The sequence below is a fragment of the Pezoporus flaviventris genome, unplaced genomic scaffold, assembly GCF_033815535.1.
Source record: "Pezoporus flaviventris isolate CSIRO_AGI_PZ_B2104156 unplaced genomic scaffold, CSIRO_AGI_Pfla_v1 ptg000029l, whole genome shotgun sequence".
NCBI classification, from domain to species: Eukaryota; Metazoa; Chordata; class Aves; order Psittaciformes; family Psittacidae; genus Pezoporus; species Pezoporus flaviventris.
Genome location: NW_026892577.1, coordinates 12971324 through 12987197, shown reverse-complemented (window position 1 = coordinate 12987197; position 15874 = coordinate 12971324). Strand labels below are relative to the sequence as shown.

The following is a 15874-nucleotide window of genomic DNA, read 5'->3' as shown; positions in this document are numbered from 1 at the left end:
ACAGGTAATGGCTCTTTTGAAGAACAAAAGCATATTTGCACCTGTCTGGAGTATTTCTGTACATGAATTCCCAGCTGGTAAAAAGCAAATGATGTTTCTGCTTGTGTAGCACCTGGTTTTGATTTCAGAGGGGAAACAGAAGAAAATTACTTCAATGGGTGGTGACATTAAATACAGCTGCTGTCTGCCAGAAAGCATGTTATCTCCCTTTTACCCAAGTGAAAACACTTCTACCTTGCATCATGGATAAGATCAGAGCTCCAGCTGTATTCTCCCAGAGGAAGAGACAGAAAGGGATACATACCCCAAATCTTACTTGCAGTTATGAAATAAAGTTCAATGAGTTTGTCATTTTTATTATTCAGAGGAAGATGGGTAGGACCAGAAGGATATTTTTGATGGAGCTGGCAAGAAGAAAAGGCTTCAGAGTAGAAAGTGAGCTAAGGTAGGAAAATATTTATATGTGTAAAAATAACATCTAGTAATGCTGCTTGAAACATTCTAATTTGATAAATGCAGTCATACAAGTGACTGTGGTTGAAGCTTTTGCCTGTGTATTGGTGGGTATATGTTACTCTTCTGACTATAAAGATGCTTCAGGATTTCAGTAGGTGCTCCTAAAGTATGCCTTCTGGGCAGAGAGTAGGTGGAATATAAACAGCAACATTTCTTATTTTTCATCTCTAAAATCTGTGGTTTTAATTTGTCTTAAGTCTGTCAGTTTTAACGTGTCTGCCTTTTCAGTGTGCAGCTTCTCACATGGAAAATAAAAAATGCAAGGTGTGAACTTGCAAATATTTTTCATGGGATACGTTTCTGTGTATCTGTATAGTCTCAATGGAATCAATGAGTCATGTCTTCAGCTGATTTAAATAGGCTATTTTCCCCTTGAAGTCAGATGAAGATTAATCTGAATTTAAAGGCCAATTCCTGAAATGAAAAAAAAAGGTTAAACATATAGAAAGGGAAAATATGTGTGCGTGTGTCAGGGCATTTCTCTAGAACATCTCTGATATTCTAATATTTACTCTTCCTGTGAGTAATACTCTGATGTATCAAAGTTACTGGCTTGCATTTGGTACAATCTGGACAGAGCACTGGAGAAAAAAAAAAAGTAAGAATAAAATACCACAGGTGTGGCATTTCAGGGTGAAATTATACTCCAGCTGTAGATTCATCCTGTGATGTTTCAATAACCCAACTCATTTTGAAGGAAGCCTTCTTCCAAATAGTGCTTGTCATGAGTGCTAGTTATATAGTTTTGCAGTTTTTGGAAAGATACATCATTAGGTATGTTGTCTGAAAAGCTGGAAGAAAACCTAGTATTGATCGTTTCTCTGTATCTGTATGCAGATAGTATACAACTGGGTCCTCCTTATAAAAGCTCATTTCCACAGATTTTTCAATCCCATCAACTTTGAAAGCCTGAGGAAGAAGGGAGGATGAAATAATTTGTAAAGCAAGATTCAAGCAGGTATTGAACAGAAGTAGGCAATTAGTGTCTGATACAAAACTAATTGAAGTCTCAGGGAAAAAAAATTAACTGGGCTGTTCTGAAACCTACATTAACAATCCATTGAGGACTGAGTACAGGCTTTATCTGAGCTGCTTTGACACACAGGTTTTTACTGCCAGTATTTCAGACTTTCTGTAAGTTGTATGCAAGGCAGGAGCTGTGTTTAATTTCAGCTTAGATGCTACTGGATAAAACTATTTAACTGTTGCTTTTTGTTTTTGTTTTTTTTTTTTTTTTTAAATACTAGAGGAAATGCTAAATCTGTTATATTCCGTGCCAAGAAAAAAAGCACAGCTGTACAGGTAGCAGAGGAAACTGGTGCACAGCAGCAACAAAACTGCTGCTGTGAGCATAGCAATGGCAAAGTTCCCAGAGCTGCAGCTTGGTATAAATATATTACATATGAATATTTTATATAAAGTGAAATAAACCACAGGAAACAGAAGTTCTATGTCCCTAACTGTTTTGTTTTTTTTTTTTTTACTCAACTAAAGATGTGATGGTTTAGCGACAGTAGAATCAAGCAGGGTTAAATAACAATATTAGTAGCACTTTTATTCTTGTTTCTTTTTTGGTCTTTTTTTTTTGGGTTTTTTGTTGAATTTTGTGTGTGGTTTTTTTTTGCAATGGGTTGTCCTTTACAAGTTGTAGCCCACAGAGGAAAAAAATTGTGCTATAACATGATGTTTTTCATCTTTCTGAAATATAATATATTCAATACATTTCTTATGTTTCCAAAATATAGCAGATTTAATGCATTAGAAAATTATGTGATAACAGTTTCTTCTGTGATGACTCCAGTATCTGTCATTGCGATTTGGCAATTTTATGAAATCAGTGGTTATTGTTAGGAATCGGGGTCACAGGGTTTTGTTGGTCTCCTGGAATGCAGTTTGCTTTGAAAGGTTGTGTGGTCTGCCTTTAACAGCTACACAGCTGTCTCTACCAGTGCTGTTCTCTCTGTTTGGACAGGTTAGTGGTTTAGTATCTTCAGGTGTTACAGAAGGGCTGCAAAGCAATCTGTTGGGTCTGTTTACTGCATACACACAAGGCTGTCACCAGATGGGCTACCAGAAGGTTATGGAAGCTCACAAATGGAGGTGGCTGCCATCAGGATAACTTTTATTCCAGTTCTAGACTTATTTTTATAAAACCTAAATAAAATAATGACGCCGTCTGTCTGTGCCTTTACCCCAAGAAGTTTAGGAATCTATTTACTGATACCAGTTATTTTTGGCATATATTTTTGAGATACTGAGGTCCTAGAGGTTTCATAGAAATGAAGAGTTTGCTCCTTTATTTATTATCTTTGTGGGTGACAGCACCTCCCTGGTGTGTTTGTGGAGGGGGAACCCTAGGAATCACTCCAAATTTCTATCAAGTTATTGGTTTTCTAAATTTGCCGAGAAGCACCATCAGGTCAGGTAGAAATTTACAGATCATCCTTAGTATGTGTGTAATTTTTTTCTTGAAAAAAATTGTCCCTGTCTTTCACCTTCCTGTGAAAGGTGAAGAACTGTATCTTTTTAATCATGAAGTGTCATGGGATTCTGTCTAATGTTATTCTAGGACACCAACACAAATTTAGTGTAATAACATTTGTGTTACTATATTTTAAGCAATGTACACCATATAATCTGATGCACAATAACTCGATCTGTAAATTTCACATTCACTAAACTAGGATAGTAGTTTTGTAAGAGGCTGGCCTCTTAGTAGCAAGGAAGTGGTCTTTAGATGGAGTGCATAATTCATAAGATTTAAGTCATGAATATTTGACAATGCCATATGTAAAGACTGTAATGTAAGTGCAGGAAAGTTACGTTTACAGAAAGATATTACTAGCTGTAAAGCTTAAAGAATTATTGTTAGCAGACTTTTTAATGCTGTAAAGCTTTCATTCATTGATCAGAAATATTTGGAAGGGTCTCTTGGGTGTCATAAAGCAGCCTTTTCATTATGGTACTGCTCCTACAAGCCAAATATTTTCAGAGTTGCAAAAAAAAAAGTGTGATAGTACCTTAGGGAAGGAAGATGATGCTGAAAAAAAAAAAAAGCAGCTGCATTTACAGGAGCCGTCAGACTGAAGTCTTTCCTCAAACTAGATTCAGTGACCGTAATAGATATATTGTGATATGAAACAGAAACTGCTTCCCACATCCTAATGTAGAATATATACTACAATTTTCAGGAAGTGCATGGTAAGTAAATAGGGAAATAGCAGCTCTGCACATGTGTTCAGGAAAAAAAAAGAAAATTTCTTTTTGTGTACTTTTTGACAGTGACTCTGTCACTCATATTGTGGCCGAGAACAACTCCTACCCAGAGGTGATGGACTGGCTGAGAGGACAGGGTGTGGACGATAGCTCCAGGTTTGAACTACTGGATATCTCCTGGTTTACAGCCTGCATGGAAGCGGGAAGACCAGTTGATTCAGAAGTGAAATATCGTCTCATGGTAAGAGAGGTCCTTCAGTGTGAATCATAGAATCATAGAATAGTTAGAGCTGGAAAGGACCTTAAGATCATCTAGTTCCAAACCCCTGTCATGGGCAGGGACACTTTGCAATAAAGCATCTCACCCAAAACTCAATCCAACCTGGTTTGAGCACTGCCAGAGATGGAATATTTACCACTTCTTTGGGCAACCCATTCCAGTGCCTCACCACCCTCACAGTAAAGAACTTCTTCCTTATATCTAACCTGAACTTCCCTTGTTTAAGTTTTAACCCATTACCCCTTGTTCTATCACTACAATCCCTAGTGTAGGTCCCCTTCAGATACTGGAAGGCTGCTATGAGGTCTCCACGCAGCCTTCTCTTCTCCAGGCTGAACAGCCCCAACTTTCTCAGCCTTTCTTCATATGGGAGGTACTCCAGTCCCCTGATCATCCTCATGGCCCTTCTCTGGACTTTTTCCAACACTTCCATGTTCTGTTTATGTTGAGGACACCAGAATTGCACACAATACTCCAAGTGAGATCTCACAAGAGCAGAGTAGAAGGGCAGGATCACCTCCTTCAACGTGCTGGTCACGCTGCTTTTGATGCAGCCCAGGATACAGTTGGTTTTCTGGGCTGCAAGAGCACACTGAAGCCGGCTCATGTTCATTTTCTCATCAACCAACACCCCCAAGTCCTTCTCTGAGGAGCTGCTCTGAATCTCTTCTTTGCCCAACCTGTAGCTGTGCCTGGGATTGCTCCGACCCAGGTGTAGGACCTTGCACTTGTCATGGTTAAACTTCATTAGGTTGGCATCAGCCCACCTCAGAAGCGTGTCAATGTCCCTCTGGATGGCATTCCTTCCCTCCAGGGTATCAACCAAACCACACAGCTTGGTGTCATTGGCAAACCCCCTGAGGGCGCACTCAATCCCACTGTCCATGTCACCGACAAAGATGTTAAAACAAGACCGGTCCCAACACTGATCCCTGAGGGACACCACTCGTTACTGGTCTCCGGCTAGCCACTGAGCCATTGACCACAACTTTCTGTGTGCGGTCATCCAGCCAGTTCTTAATCCACCGAGTGGTCCATCCATCATATTGATGTCTCTCCAATTCAGAGACAAGGATGTCGTGTGGGACAGTGTCAAATGCTTTACACAAGTCCAGGTAGATGACATCAACTGCTCTACCCCTGTCCATCAGTTCCACAGCCCCATCATAGAAGGCCACCAAATTGGTCAGGCAGGATTTCCCCTTAGTGAAGCCATGCTGGCTGTCACCAAGCACCTTCTTGTTTTTCATGTGCCTTAGCATGCCTTCCAGGAGAATCTGCTCCAAGATTTTGCCAGGCACAGAGGTGAGACTGACTGGTCTGTAATTCCCTGGGTCACCCATTTTCCCCTTCTTGAAAATGGGGGTTATATTTCCTTTTTGTCCAGTCATCAGGAACTTCACCTGAGTGCCATGATTTTTCATATATGATGGACAGTGGCTTAGCAACTTCATTTACAGTTTCACAGTATTCTAGAGATTGGAAGGGACCTCAAAAGATCATCTAGTCCAATCCCCCTGCCGGAGCAGGAACACCTAGATAATGTTACACAGGAATGTGTCCAGGCGGGTTTTGAATGTCTCCAGGGAAGGAGACTCCACAACCTCCCTGGGCAGCCTGTTCCAGTGTTCCGTCACCCTCACTGAGAAGAAGTTTCTTCTCAAGTTTAAGTGGAACCTCTTGTGTTCCAGTTTGTACCCATTACCCCTTGTCCTATCATTGTTTGCCACTGAGTAGAGCCTGGCTCCATCCTTGTGACACTCCCCCTTTATATATTTATATACACTAATAAGGTCACCCCTCAGTCTTCTCTTCTCCAAACTATAGAGACCCAGCTCCCTCAGTCTTTCCTCATAAGGGAGATGTTCCACTCCCTGAATCATCTTAGTTGCCCTGTGCTGGACTCTCTCCAGCAGCTCCCTGCCCTTCTTGAACTGAGGGGCCCAGAACTGGACACAATACTCCAGATGCGGTCTCACCAGGGCAGAGTAGAGGGGAAGGAGAACCTCTCTCGACCTACTAACCACCCCCCTTCTAATGCACCCCAGGATGCCATTGGCCTTCTTGGCCACAAGGGCACAGTGTTGGCTCATGGTCATCCTGTCGTCCACTAGGACCCCCAGGTCCCTCTCCCCTACACTGCTCTCTAACAGGTCGTTCCCCAACCTATACTGGAACCTGGGGTTGTTCCTGCCCAGATGCAGGACTCTACACTTTCCCTTGTTATATTTCATCAAGTTACTCCCTGCCCAACTCTCCAGCCTGTCCAGGTCTCGCTGGATGGCAGCACAGCCTTCTGGCATGTCAGCCACTCCTCCCAGCTTAGTGTCATCAGCAAACTTGCTGATAGTACACTCAATTCCCTCATCTAAATCATTGATGAATATATTAAATAATACCAGTCCCAGTACTGACCCTTGAGGCACTCCACTAGTTACAGGCCTCCAACTAGACTCCGCCCCATAGACTACAACTCTCTGGCTTCTCTCCTTCAGCCAGTTCACAGTCCACCTCACTACCTGATCATCCAGACCACACTTCCTCAATTTAGCTGTGAGGATGCTGTGGGAGACTGTGTCAAATGCTTTGCTGAAGTCAAGGTAGACCACATCCACCGCTCTGCCATCATCCATCCACTGTGTTATTTCCTCATAAAAGGCTAAGAGTTTGGTCAAGCATGATTTCCCCTCGGTGAAGCCATGTTGACTGCCCCTCATAACCCTCTTATCCTTGATATGCCTTAAGATGGCACCAAGGATAAGGTGTTCCATCACTTTCCCAGGGATGGAGGTGAGGCTGACCGGTCTATAGTTACCCGGGTCCTCCTGCTTGCCCTTTTTGAAGACTGGAGTGACATTCGCTTTCCTCCAGTCCTCAGGCACCTCTCCCGTTTCCCAAGACTTGGTAAAGATGATGGAGAGTGGTCTAGCGATGACTTCCGCCAGTTCGCTCAGCACCCGCGGGTGCATCCCATCTGGACCCATGGATTTATGGATGTCCAGATTGCTCAACTGGTCTCTAACCCATTCCTCATCGACTAAGGCAAACCGCTCCGTCGACCTGACTTCATCTAAGGTCTCAGGGGTACAGGGCTCTTCAGGACTGCCCGCAGCAGAGTAGACAGAGACAAAGAAGGCATTCAGTAACTCTGCCATCTCTGTATCTTCTGTCACCAGGGCACCCATCCCGTTCATCAGTGGGCCTACATTGCCTCTGGTGTTAGTTTTGTCTGCCATGTATTTGAAAAAGCTCTTTTTGCTGTCCTTGACCCTTCTTGCCAGGTTTAATTCTAAGGATGCCTTAGTCCTCCTAGCTGCCTTCCTACATCCTCTAGCAGCAGCCTTATATTCCTCCCAAGTGGCCAGCCCCTCCTTCCATGACCTGTAAACTCTCCTCTTCCACTTGAGCATACCCAGCAATTCCCTATTTAGCCACGCAGGTCTCTTGGCCCTCTTCCTTGACTTCCTACGTGTCGGGATGCTCCAATCTTGAGCTCGGAAAAAGCAATCCTTGCCAGCTCCTTCAGTGACATTCAAAATACAGTGACAGTACCAAATTCAAAATAAAAATAAAAAATTCAAATTACAAATACAAAATTCAGAATACAGTGGCATTCAAAATAAATGACTGTGCGATTATTTATTTATTTAGTACCCTAAAAACATATATACTTATGTTGTGACAGCATTTCTGACTTTAAAAACTTTTTTTTCCTGAAATTTATATGAGTAATTCACATGAGTTTAATAGATGAAAAAGACTTTTCATACCTTCTATATCAGTGTTTGGTAATGCGAAGTTACTACACTGTCACCTTTTCTGAAAAAAAAGGTGGGTGCTATTAAAGAGGAAATATCCATAATATCTATCAATGCAGCACTTGCTGTTGTTGTAGTACCTGTGGCGTTTCCACATATTTTTCAACATCATGGTAAATGTTCCCCTGAGAGCAGTGCGTTTTAACAGGCTCTTGATGGAATGCTTTGCCTCTTCAAAACCATACAAAAATATTAAAACCTTTTTTTGTTTAGAAGTGATCATCTAACTACTGGGCTGTTGAAGGACCTGTGAAATGAAGGCTGCTACAGTCTGTGTATATGGATTTACAAACTTGGCACCATCAAGTAAAACTGTGCTAAGAGGTTTTATTATATTGTATTATCTCTCAATGGGAGCTGTAATTCAGATGATAATGTGAATGGCAGGCTGTTTGGTAAATGGCGTTTGACCTTGAAACAATGGATGTTGACATGTTTTCCTCTGATCTATATCTGATAGAAGTATGTGCTAATTTTTCAAACTGGAAAGTGGTAGTGTGAAATGGTGGTATTCAGTACCCCCAGTAGAGACTGTTAATGATGAGGGTGTGGTAGGGATGACTGGGTGTGTTGTGCACAGCTCAGTGATAGTATGTGTTGCTAGGCCATGAAATAATGCTGCAGTGCAGCAGGATGAACCTGTTCTCTTGTTCTGCACACTTGAGCCTCACAGTGATTGATTTAATGTGTGCTGGTGAGGAAATTAATTCATACATCAGGAGAATTAAAGGTCTGATCTAAAGCTTTGTGAAGTGAGGGATTCCTGCTAATTTCTGAAGGTTTCCATGTGAACTGTAACCCCACTGCAAACCAATAACTGGCAAACCCATAAACAGCGGGACCATGGCAGGATCTGCAGCATGTACTTTCCTGTGAGCCCTAGGATGCCTTAATATTTAACAGCAATATTGTGCTGTTTTCTGCTTCTTCATATTGATGCTTAGATTACTAAGGATAATTCATAACTACTACCCTTCCCCAAGAAAAACTGTTGCTCCTGATTTATTTTTTTCAGTCAGCTTTCATTGTCAGAAACTATTTTTCAGGATTTTACATGTAAGAATTGCTGTTTAATGACACTTGGGGGGGGGGGGGGAGTAGTGAATACACCAGATGGAGCTGTCGCTCTCAGACTTGACAGAATTCCATGACAGAATATGTGTTTATATTAGCAATCTTTCCAATGAAATATTTTTTAGTATATTTATAATATTTTCAGTGAATCTGCTGGAGGGAGAATAGATCAAAGAAATCGATGCAAGCCAGAAAACTAAAAATCTTGTAACTACTGCATCATGTAATCTCGCAGGCAAAAAGGTCATAAAAATATGGCTACTCAGAATGCAAAGACGTTCTCTAAAAAAGAAATAAATCTAAAACGTGAGCAAAATCCTGTGACTTTTGTGGATTTTCACATCATGATTAAAAGTAAAACAAATTGCCCTTTATTTACATTATTAATTTCAGCAGTACGTGAAGATCTATAGGTTCAGATAGCTCAGAGAATATCTTTTAAGAGATTTACTTTTTTTTTCCCCAAAGCAAGAAATGCCTTTGTCTGTCTCCAAAATGCCTCCCAACAATGCTGAAACTTACTTTGAAGAAAAAAAGAAAAGAAAAAAAAAATCAATGAGAAGGCCACTGCTTTAGTTTTCTTTTATATCTAAAAGTCCTTCTCGAATACTGCTGGAGCAGAAACTTCTGAAAAAGGTAACAGCACTGTCAGGAGATCATTATTATGCTTTGAGACTGGCTCTGCAAGTAAGAATTTCTGTTTTTATTGAAACAAAGATTTCATGCTAATAAATGTAGAGTGCAATAAGCAAGCCAGTGACAGCTGTACAGTTAACTTTAAAGCTTATAGTTAAGACCAGTCTTAATTATGTTGTGGCTCTAAAGTAATAAACATTTTTGTAAAGGAAACAAGGAAGAAAGAGAGAGGATTTTAGAAGCTGAGCCAATTTAAAAAGAATTTTATTGTTGCGATGTCACCATGATTTTTTTCTTTTTTTTTATGCCTTGAGAGATGAGGAAGGATTGAATTAAAGGTTAATTTTCTTTTTAAGTACTAGACCGAACTCATACATAATGTAATTTAATTGGAGCTTCACTGAAGACAAATTTGGTCCATTATGTCAGACTTGTAAAATGTGAAATGAAAGTGAATTAGCAAACTTTGAACTCAGGCTACATTGTGAAGGCTTTGAGGTAAAGTTGGCTAATGTTTTGGGTGAAGTCTTGTCTACATTTATGTTAGTGACACAATTCCTATTAATAGCAGTAAGATTTCATATTTCAGATCTTACAGTAGCCTGTTTGTAAGGTCATTCTTCATTCAGGACATTTGTACTAAAAAGAAATGTCCTTCTCCGTGCAAAACAAGGGGAATAAAGTCAGAGTCACAGACCATTAGCTAACATACTAATTGCAATTGTCACTAAAGTACATCTTTCTGCCATTGCTAGTGATCTGAGAGATGCTCTGATGGTAGTGATTTATAGAGTATAAAAGGTTGGGTGACCAGATCAAAGACGGTCTGAATTCTTATTGATTCATTCAGTAACAGTTGACTTTTACAGTTAATAGCTATCATTTAATTTAATAGGCTGTGAAAGTGTGGTAGCCAAACATCTGCTTTAAAGGGAAATTCAAACCTCTGTTAAAAGAATGCCTTTGTCCAGAGACACCTTTCCCACCACAAGCAGATGGGCATTTTGGGCAATAGCAGGACATGGACATTAATATGTATGCAAAGTCATCCTCACATGCTAGAAAGTAGTGCTGTTACCTGGGTAATAAAAAGAAAGAGGCAGAGAGGAAGCTTTCAGAGGGATAAAAAGAAAGCAAGAGAACCGTAAGTGGGTTGGCATGCACAGCAGCCTTATGAACTCTGTTATCACTGCCTATCTTCTGCCTTTTCCTTAGTCAGAACCCAGAAATTCTTTTTTTAGAAAGGGAAGTATTTATTTCCTTGAACAAGGGATTTCCCTTCATATTAGGAAAAGGAAGTAGTGCATCTTTTGATCCTTTGTCATATCATGTGACAGGCAACTGATATGTAACATCTTCCAGAGTGTCTTGCTCTGTTTCCTTGTGAGAGAGGCTCTAACTGATGGTAGAAATTCTTCATACTGTTGGTAGAAATTCTTCATACTAACAGTCATTTTCCCAGAAAATAAAATGCAACTTATAAACTGGCTGCCTTGTCTTCATAAAATACTGGGTATCTGGAGACTTTGGTATTTGATCAGTGCTCCCTGGACTTCACAAAGCTGCTGGCTGTTGAATAATGTGGCCTGACACAGGCTCTAGTATCTGCACACTTTATTTACTGCTGCTCCATATTCTCTATTATTTCCCTATGTTATTATATTCCTTTGTATTAAAAGAATAGATTGACAAAGAGTAAAGTAGTACAATACAAGATCATAAAGGCAACTAAGCCTTTATGCTGTACAAGCTAAGGCTAGTGGTACAGGCCGATTTTCCTGCTATGCCATGTCGAAAATGTCACTGCGAAAGAGTGGCAGTGACATTCACTGTTACTGCAGACTGGGTTTGGGGTGCAAACTCTGACTAGCTCTAGAATTAAGTAATCTACACATTTGGATACTTTTCAGTGGTTGCCTCTCTGCAGTGTACCGTAATTTCATTTTAATGTACTGCAGTTATCTACAAAAAAAACCAAAAAAACCCAAAAAAACCCCAAAAAAACCCAAAACAAAACAAAAAAAAAAACAAAACCAAAAACCCCCAAAACCGGGAATTGTAATGCTTGCATTTTTTTCATATCCATAGTTGTTTCTTCCTAGTATTACAAATTATTTTGAGGTAGTGTGAGTTTCCAGGATTGTTTGTTCTACAGTGTAATTGCTACTGGATGAAATTTTAAGCTTGTCCCATAACTTGTACAAATGATTTTATCCCATCTGGTCTTCCCACCGAAAAGCAGTATCAATCCTGTTCTTTGATTCTGCTGATAATAGAAAATCATGTATGTCATTGTCATGCAGGCATTGAAATGTTCCCTAAAAATCAGACTATAGTAATTATTGTTTGCTAGATGATTTTGCTATTGTTTTCTAGCTGAAGTGTCTTCTTTTGTTATATAGAATCAAGTCCTGTTATTTAAAAGCATAACTATGATTGATTAAGAAATGCTCAAATATCTTTGATAGGGCAGAGACAGGATATTTATGTGCCAGTTTGTCACCCTTTTAAACACAAAGTTTCTGTGTTAATTTTGCTCTCATACACAATGCCAGGTAATGCTACATGTAAAACTTTTGTTCTTTGTGTGTCTATGTCCTAATTAAGATAATAGCTTATTATATATTCTATTCAGTCACATTCTGTTTGTTCAGAGTCTTTGCAGCTGGCACTATAATTTCAAGTGTTGTGTTAGAATCATAGAATCGACTAGGTTGGAAAAGACCTTTAAGGTCATCAAGTCCAACCATTATCCCAGGACTGCCAAGACCGCCACTAAACCATACCACCGAGGGTTTCATATACATGGCTTTTGAACACTTCCAGGGGCAGTGATTCTACTACTTTCCTGGGTAGTCTGTTCCAGGGCCTAATCACCCTCTTTGTGAAGCCAGTCTAAACCTCCCTTGGTACAGCTTGAGGCCATTACCTCTTGTCCTACCCCTTGTTCCTTAGGAGAAGAGACTGACCTGTGCACCTTACCGCAACCTTCTTTCAGGTAGTTGCAGAGAGCGTAAGGTCCCCCCTGAGCCTTCTCTTCTCCAGACTAAACAACCCCAGTTCCCTCAGCCATTCATCATGAGACTTACTCTCCAGACCCTTCACTAGCTTTGTTGCCCTTTTCTGGACCTGCTTTTGCTGTAATCAATCATTGTTTATATGATTTAAAAATCACTTTTAAAGTATAATTCATGAATGTGTGCAAAAGTGGATGAGTTGTGCTGTTGAACCCATTTTGGTTATTCCCAAGAGTGGTCTTACACATAAAATAACTTGCTTCCTTTCAGTGTATACTATAAAACCTGCCATATAATTCACTGCTCCTTCAGCTGTGCAAGCAAAAGCTTTTTTTGTGTGTGTGTGAATACTGTTATTTAACTATTCTGCATCAAATACAAAGGCAATTTAGCATGAAATTATATGTAGGCTCTGTGTGTGTGTGAAGGCACACACACATATTTATGAGTTTGTCTAGCACAGATGCTAGTTTTTTGTCTGCATGTCTTTAGATACTGGAGAGAGAGGGCTCAACATTCCATTTTGGGGGTAAAAATTTCTCTTGTGTATCTTTGTGGTATTTTTGTTGTTGTTGAACCATTTCCCTGTGGCTTTTGGATAGTGCAATGCAGTATGCTTTTGACAGATCTGCCAAATGTCTTCAGACAAAATGACAAATAGCAAACAATACACAGAAACACTGAGAACGTTTTCAGCATGTCCAAAGTATTTTGGATTTGGGCATTTTTAATGAAACCAAAGGAATTAAAAGAGTGGGCATATAAAGCACAAGGTTGGTGCTAGATTGTCTTTTTGTAGTTGCTGTTGAGGATATTGAAGACTCATGCTCTTGTGCCAATGGGGACATGACTATGTATCTTACGTTTTGAGAGAATTCCCTTCCCACCCTACTGGGGAACTTGGTCAATCTTGCATCAAAATTAGGCGAAAAGCAAATGCAAATGTAGGTAGCCTGGGCATGGAAAACTTGCATGTAAGATTTGGTACCTGGATCCTTTTCCTTGCTCAGTGAACCTAAAAATGATACCTGAATTGGATCAACCATGTACTGAAGGGACGGAGTGAGAAACTGCATCATAAGGTGAATGCCGGCTGTTGGGTCAAGGCATTGAGGTGACTCTTCTATGGCTGTTTGTAAATGTTTCCTTAGCTTTATAATGACCGCAAAATAGAACATTTAGCTCAATGAATTAAATCCAAACAAAAAATATTTTCTTTCATTTTATCTGGAAAGGGAGGGGGAAAGTGGATTTTGAAGTAATGCAAACATTTTTCCTTCACTACTGGATACTGGATCTGGCTACAGATCTCAAAAGTCAATTATTTGACATTTGAGCATACCACTCTCTCTTTTCTGCGCCCCCTCCCCCCCCCCCCCCCCCCCCGATATTATATTGAATAATCTAGTGTTTTCCAGGAAAACTCCATTCTTTCAAGCTTATCCACTCTCAAAGCTTTCTAGTTTTTCAATCTCACTGCAATAATATGTAGAGATACTTGCCATTTGGAGATGCTTTTTTTTCTGTTTTTTTTTTTAATGACAAAACCATTGAAAACTTCCTGGAAGAACTTACTGCAGGAAATGAAAAATCCCAGTAATCACTAGAAAAAATGGTATTGTCTGTGCAGCCAATGTGAAATTAAATGTTTTTCATAGGAAGATAGTAGGAGCAGTATTATTCTCTTGCCTTCTTTTTAAAGGTACATATTCTGGTCTTGTGAAAAGTATTTTTGCAATTTTTTGAAGGTGTTTGGTGTGTCACCATCATTTCCTTTTTTTTTTCCCTTGTTAGGAACAAGGCTATTCTCCTCCTTTGAATATGCCTGAATCAGAAGCACTGCCATTTATTGCAAGCAAAGTATCTCAGTATTCGTGTCAAAGGAAGACAACTTTAAATAACTGCAACAAGAAGTTCACGGTAATACTTATTCTATCCATTAAATAAAAACTAACTTAAGTAAAATAATTAATACAGTACTTGCACCAATGTTTTTGATAGCTCCTTCATCAAATTCAAGAGTTAAACAGGCAGCATAATGTTAATAAGTTTTAAAAGTTTTAAAAATGCCATACTTAAAATTGAGTGCAAGCTTAATTGCATCAAGTATTACTGAAAGCTTAACACAGTGGGTGTTGAAATAAACTAATAGCTTGTAAACACATGAATTTTTAAAACAAGTGATAGAATAACCTTCTGAAAATGTCTTTTAGTCTTCCATCACAGTCTTATTGAACAATCTGGAAGTAATGTTAAGCAAAAGTTTGGTTTAGGTCAATCCAAGGTACTTAACAATTGCGGTGCTGTCTTCTAATTTGCTGAAATGTTTGTTTATTCAAAATGTGGTTGTAGACTTTAGACTTTCAAAATTGCTTACTTATGAAAACGGATTGTGTGATCAATGTAATTACTTTAACATGACCCCCCCCCCCCAAATTAGTCTAGTTAAATAGAAATCTTAGAGACTATAGTATTGCCTATTTAATACTTATAACATTACACAGTTCAGTGGGTATGGAAGAGCCCAAGTCATCTGGTCTAAATTCTTCTTGAGTTGTTATGCTTAATTGCTCCTTTTGGCTAGCTGTAGATACTCAGTGACAACTATTCAATAGGAAACATTTGACACAGAGACTTTAATGTAATATATAGTCTGAATAAATCTAGCATAGTTACATTTATACACTTCAACTACAACATGAAACACCTCCTCACCTTCCTAAAGTGTTATTATTTTTTATTATTTATAATTTTTATGCTTTTACTTTGTGTGTGTGTGCCTATAAATACACACAAATCTTTCAAGTAAATAGTATTTGTAGGATCCATATAAAAAGAATAACAACACATACCAGAAGTGTGAGAATAAAAAACATTTACAAGGTAAATATTAAACCCTCTGGGAGTTCAGAACTAGAGATAAACCTAAAAGCAGCTCTAAAATGTCTTGATCTGGGCATTCACGGCTAAAAATTAAACAACCTGAATTTTGCCTTGTAGTGATGCTTTGAAATAATCATCGATTTTACCAAATATATATTATACTGTTTATAGTACTCAAGTAGGTTAAACTGTTTGCTTATTAAAAAAAAAAAAATCTCTTTTTAAGCTACCTGATGGGAATTGAGTTTTGACCCTGCTTTGAGCCTGAGGTTGGATTAGAGACCTCCTGAGTCACTTTCATCCCCAATGATTCCAACATTCCCAAAGCTGCTTCTTTTGAAATGGCTAGCTACCTTGCACCATCTGCTAGAAAACAAGGCTGTGAATGTTATCATTTAACTTCTTGAAAGCTGTCATGTTTTTTTCTCTTGTTA

General features: G+C 39.2%; 1 protein-coding gene across 2 annotated transcripts in view; it reads left to right on the top strand.

Moving 5' to 3' along the window:
* Window positions 1-207: 207 nt before the first annotated feature.
* Window positions 208-15874, top strand: part of DNTT (DNA nucleotidylexotransferase) — a 92336-nt gene continuing 76669 nt past the window's right edge. The window contains exons 1-3 of one of the 2 annotated variants that reach the window (XM_061459093.1): window positions 208-445; window positions 3799-3973; window positions 14352-14477. In XM_061459093.1, coding sequence (XP_061315077.1) covers window positions 243-445; window positions 3799-3973; window positions 14352-14477 — 504 coding nt within the window. In that variant the 5' untranslated portion in view covers window positions 208-242. The remainder of the gene's footprint in view (window positions 446-3798; window positions 3974-14351; window positions 14478-15874) is intronic. The other variant, XM_061459094.1, reaches the window with a different exon arrangement.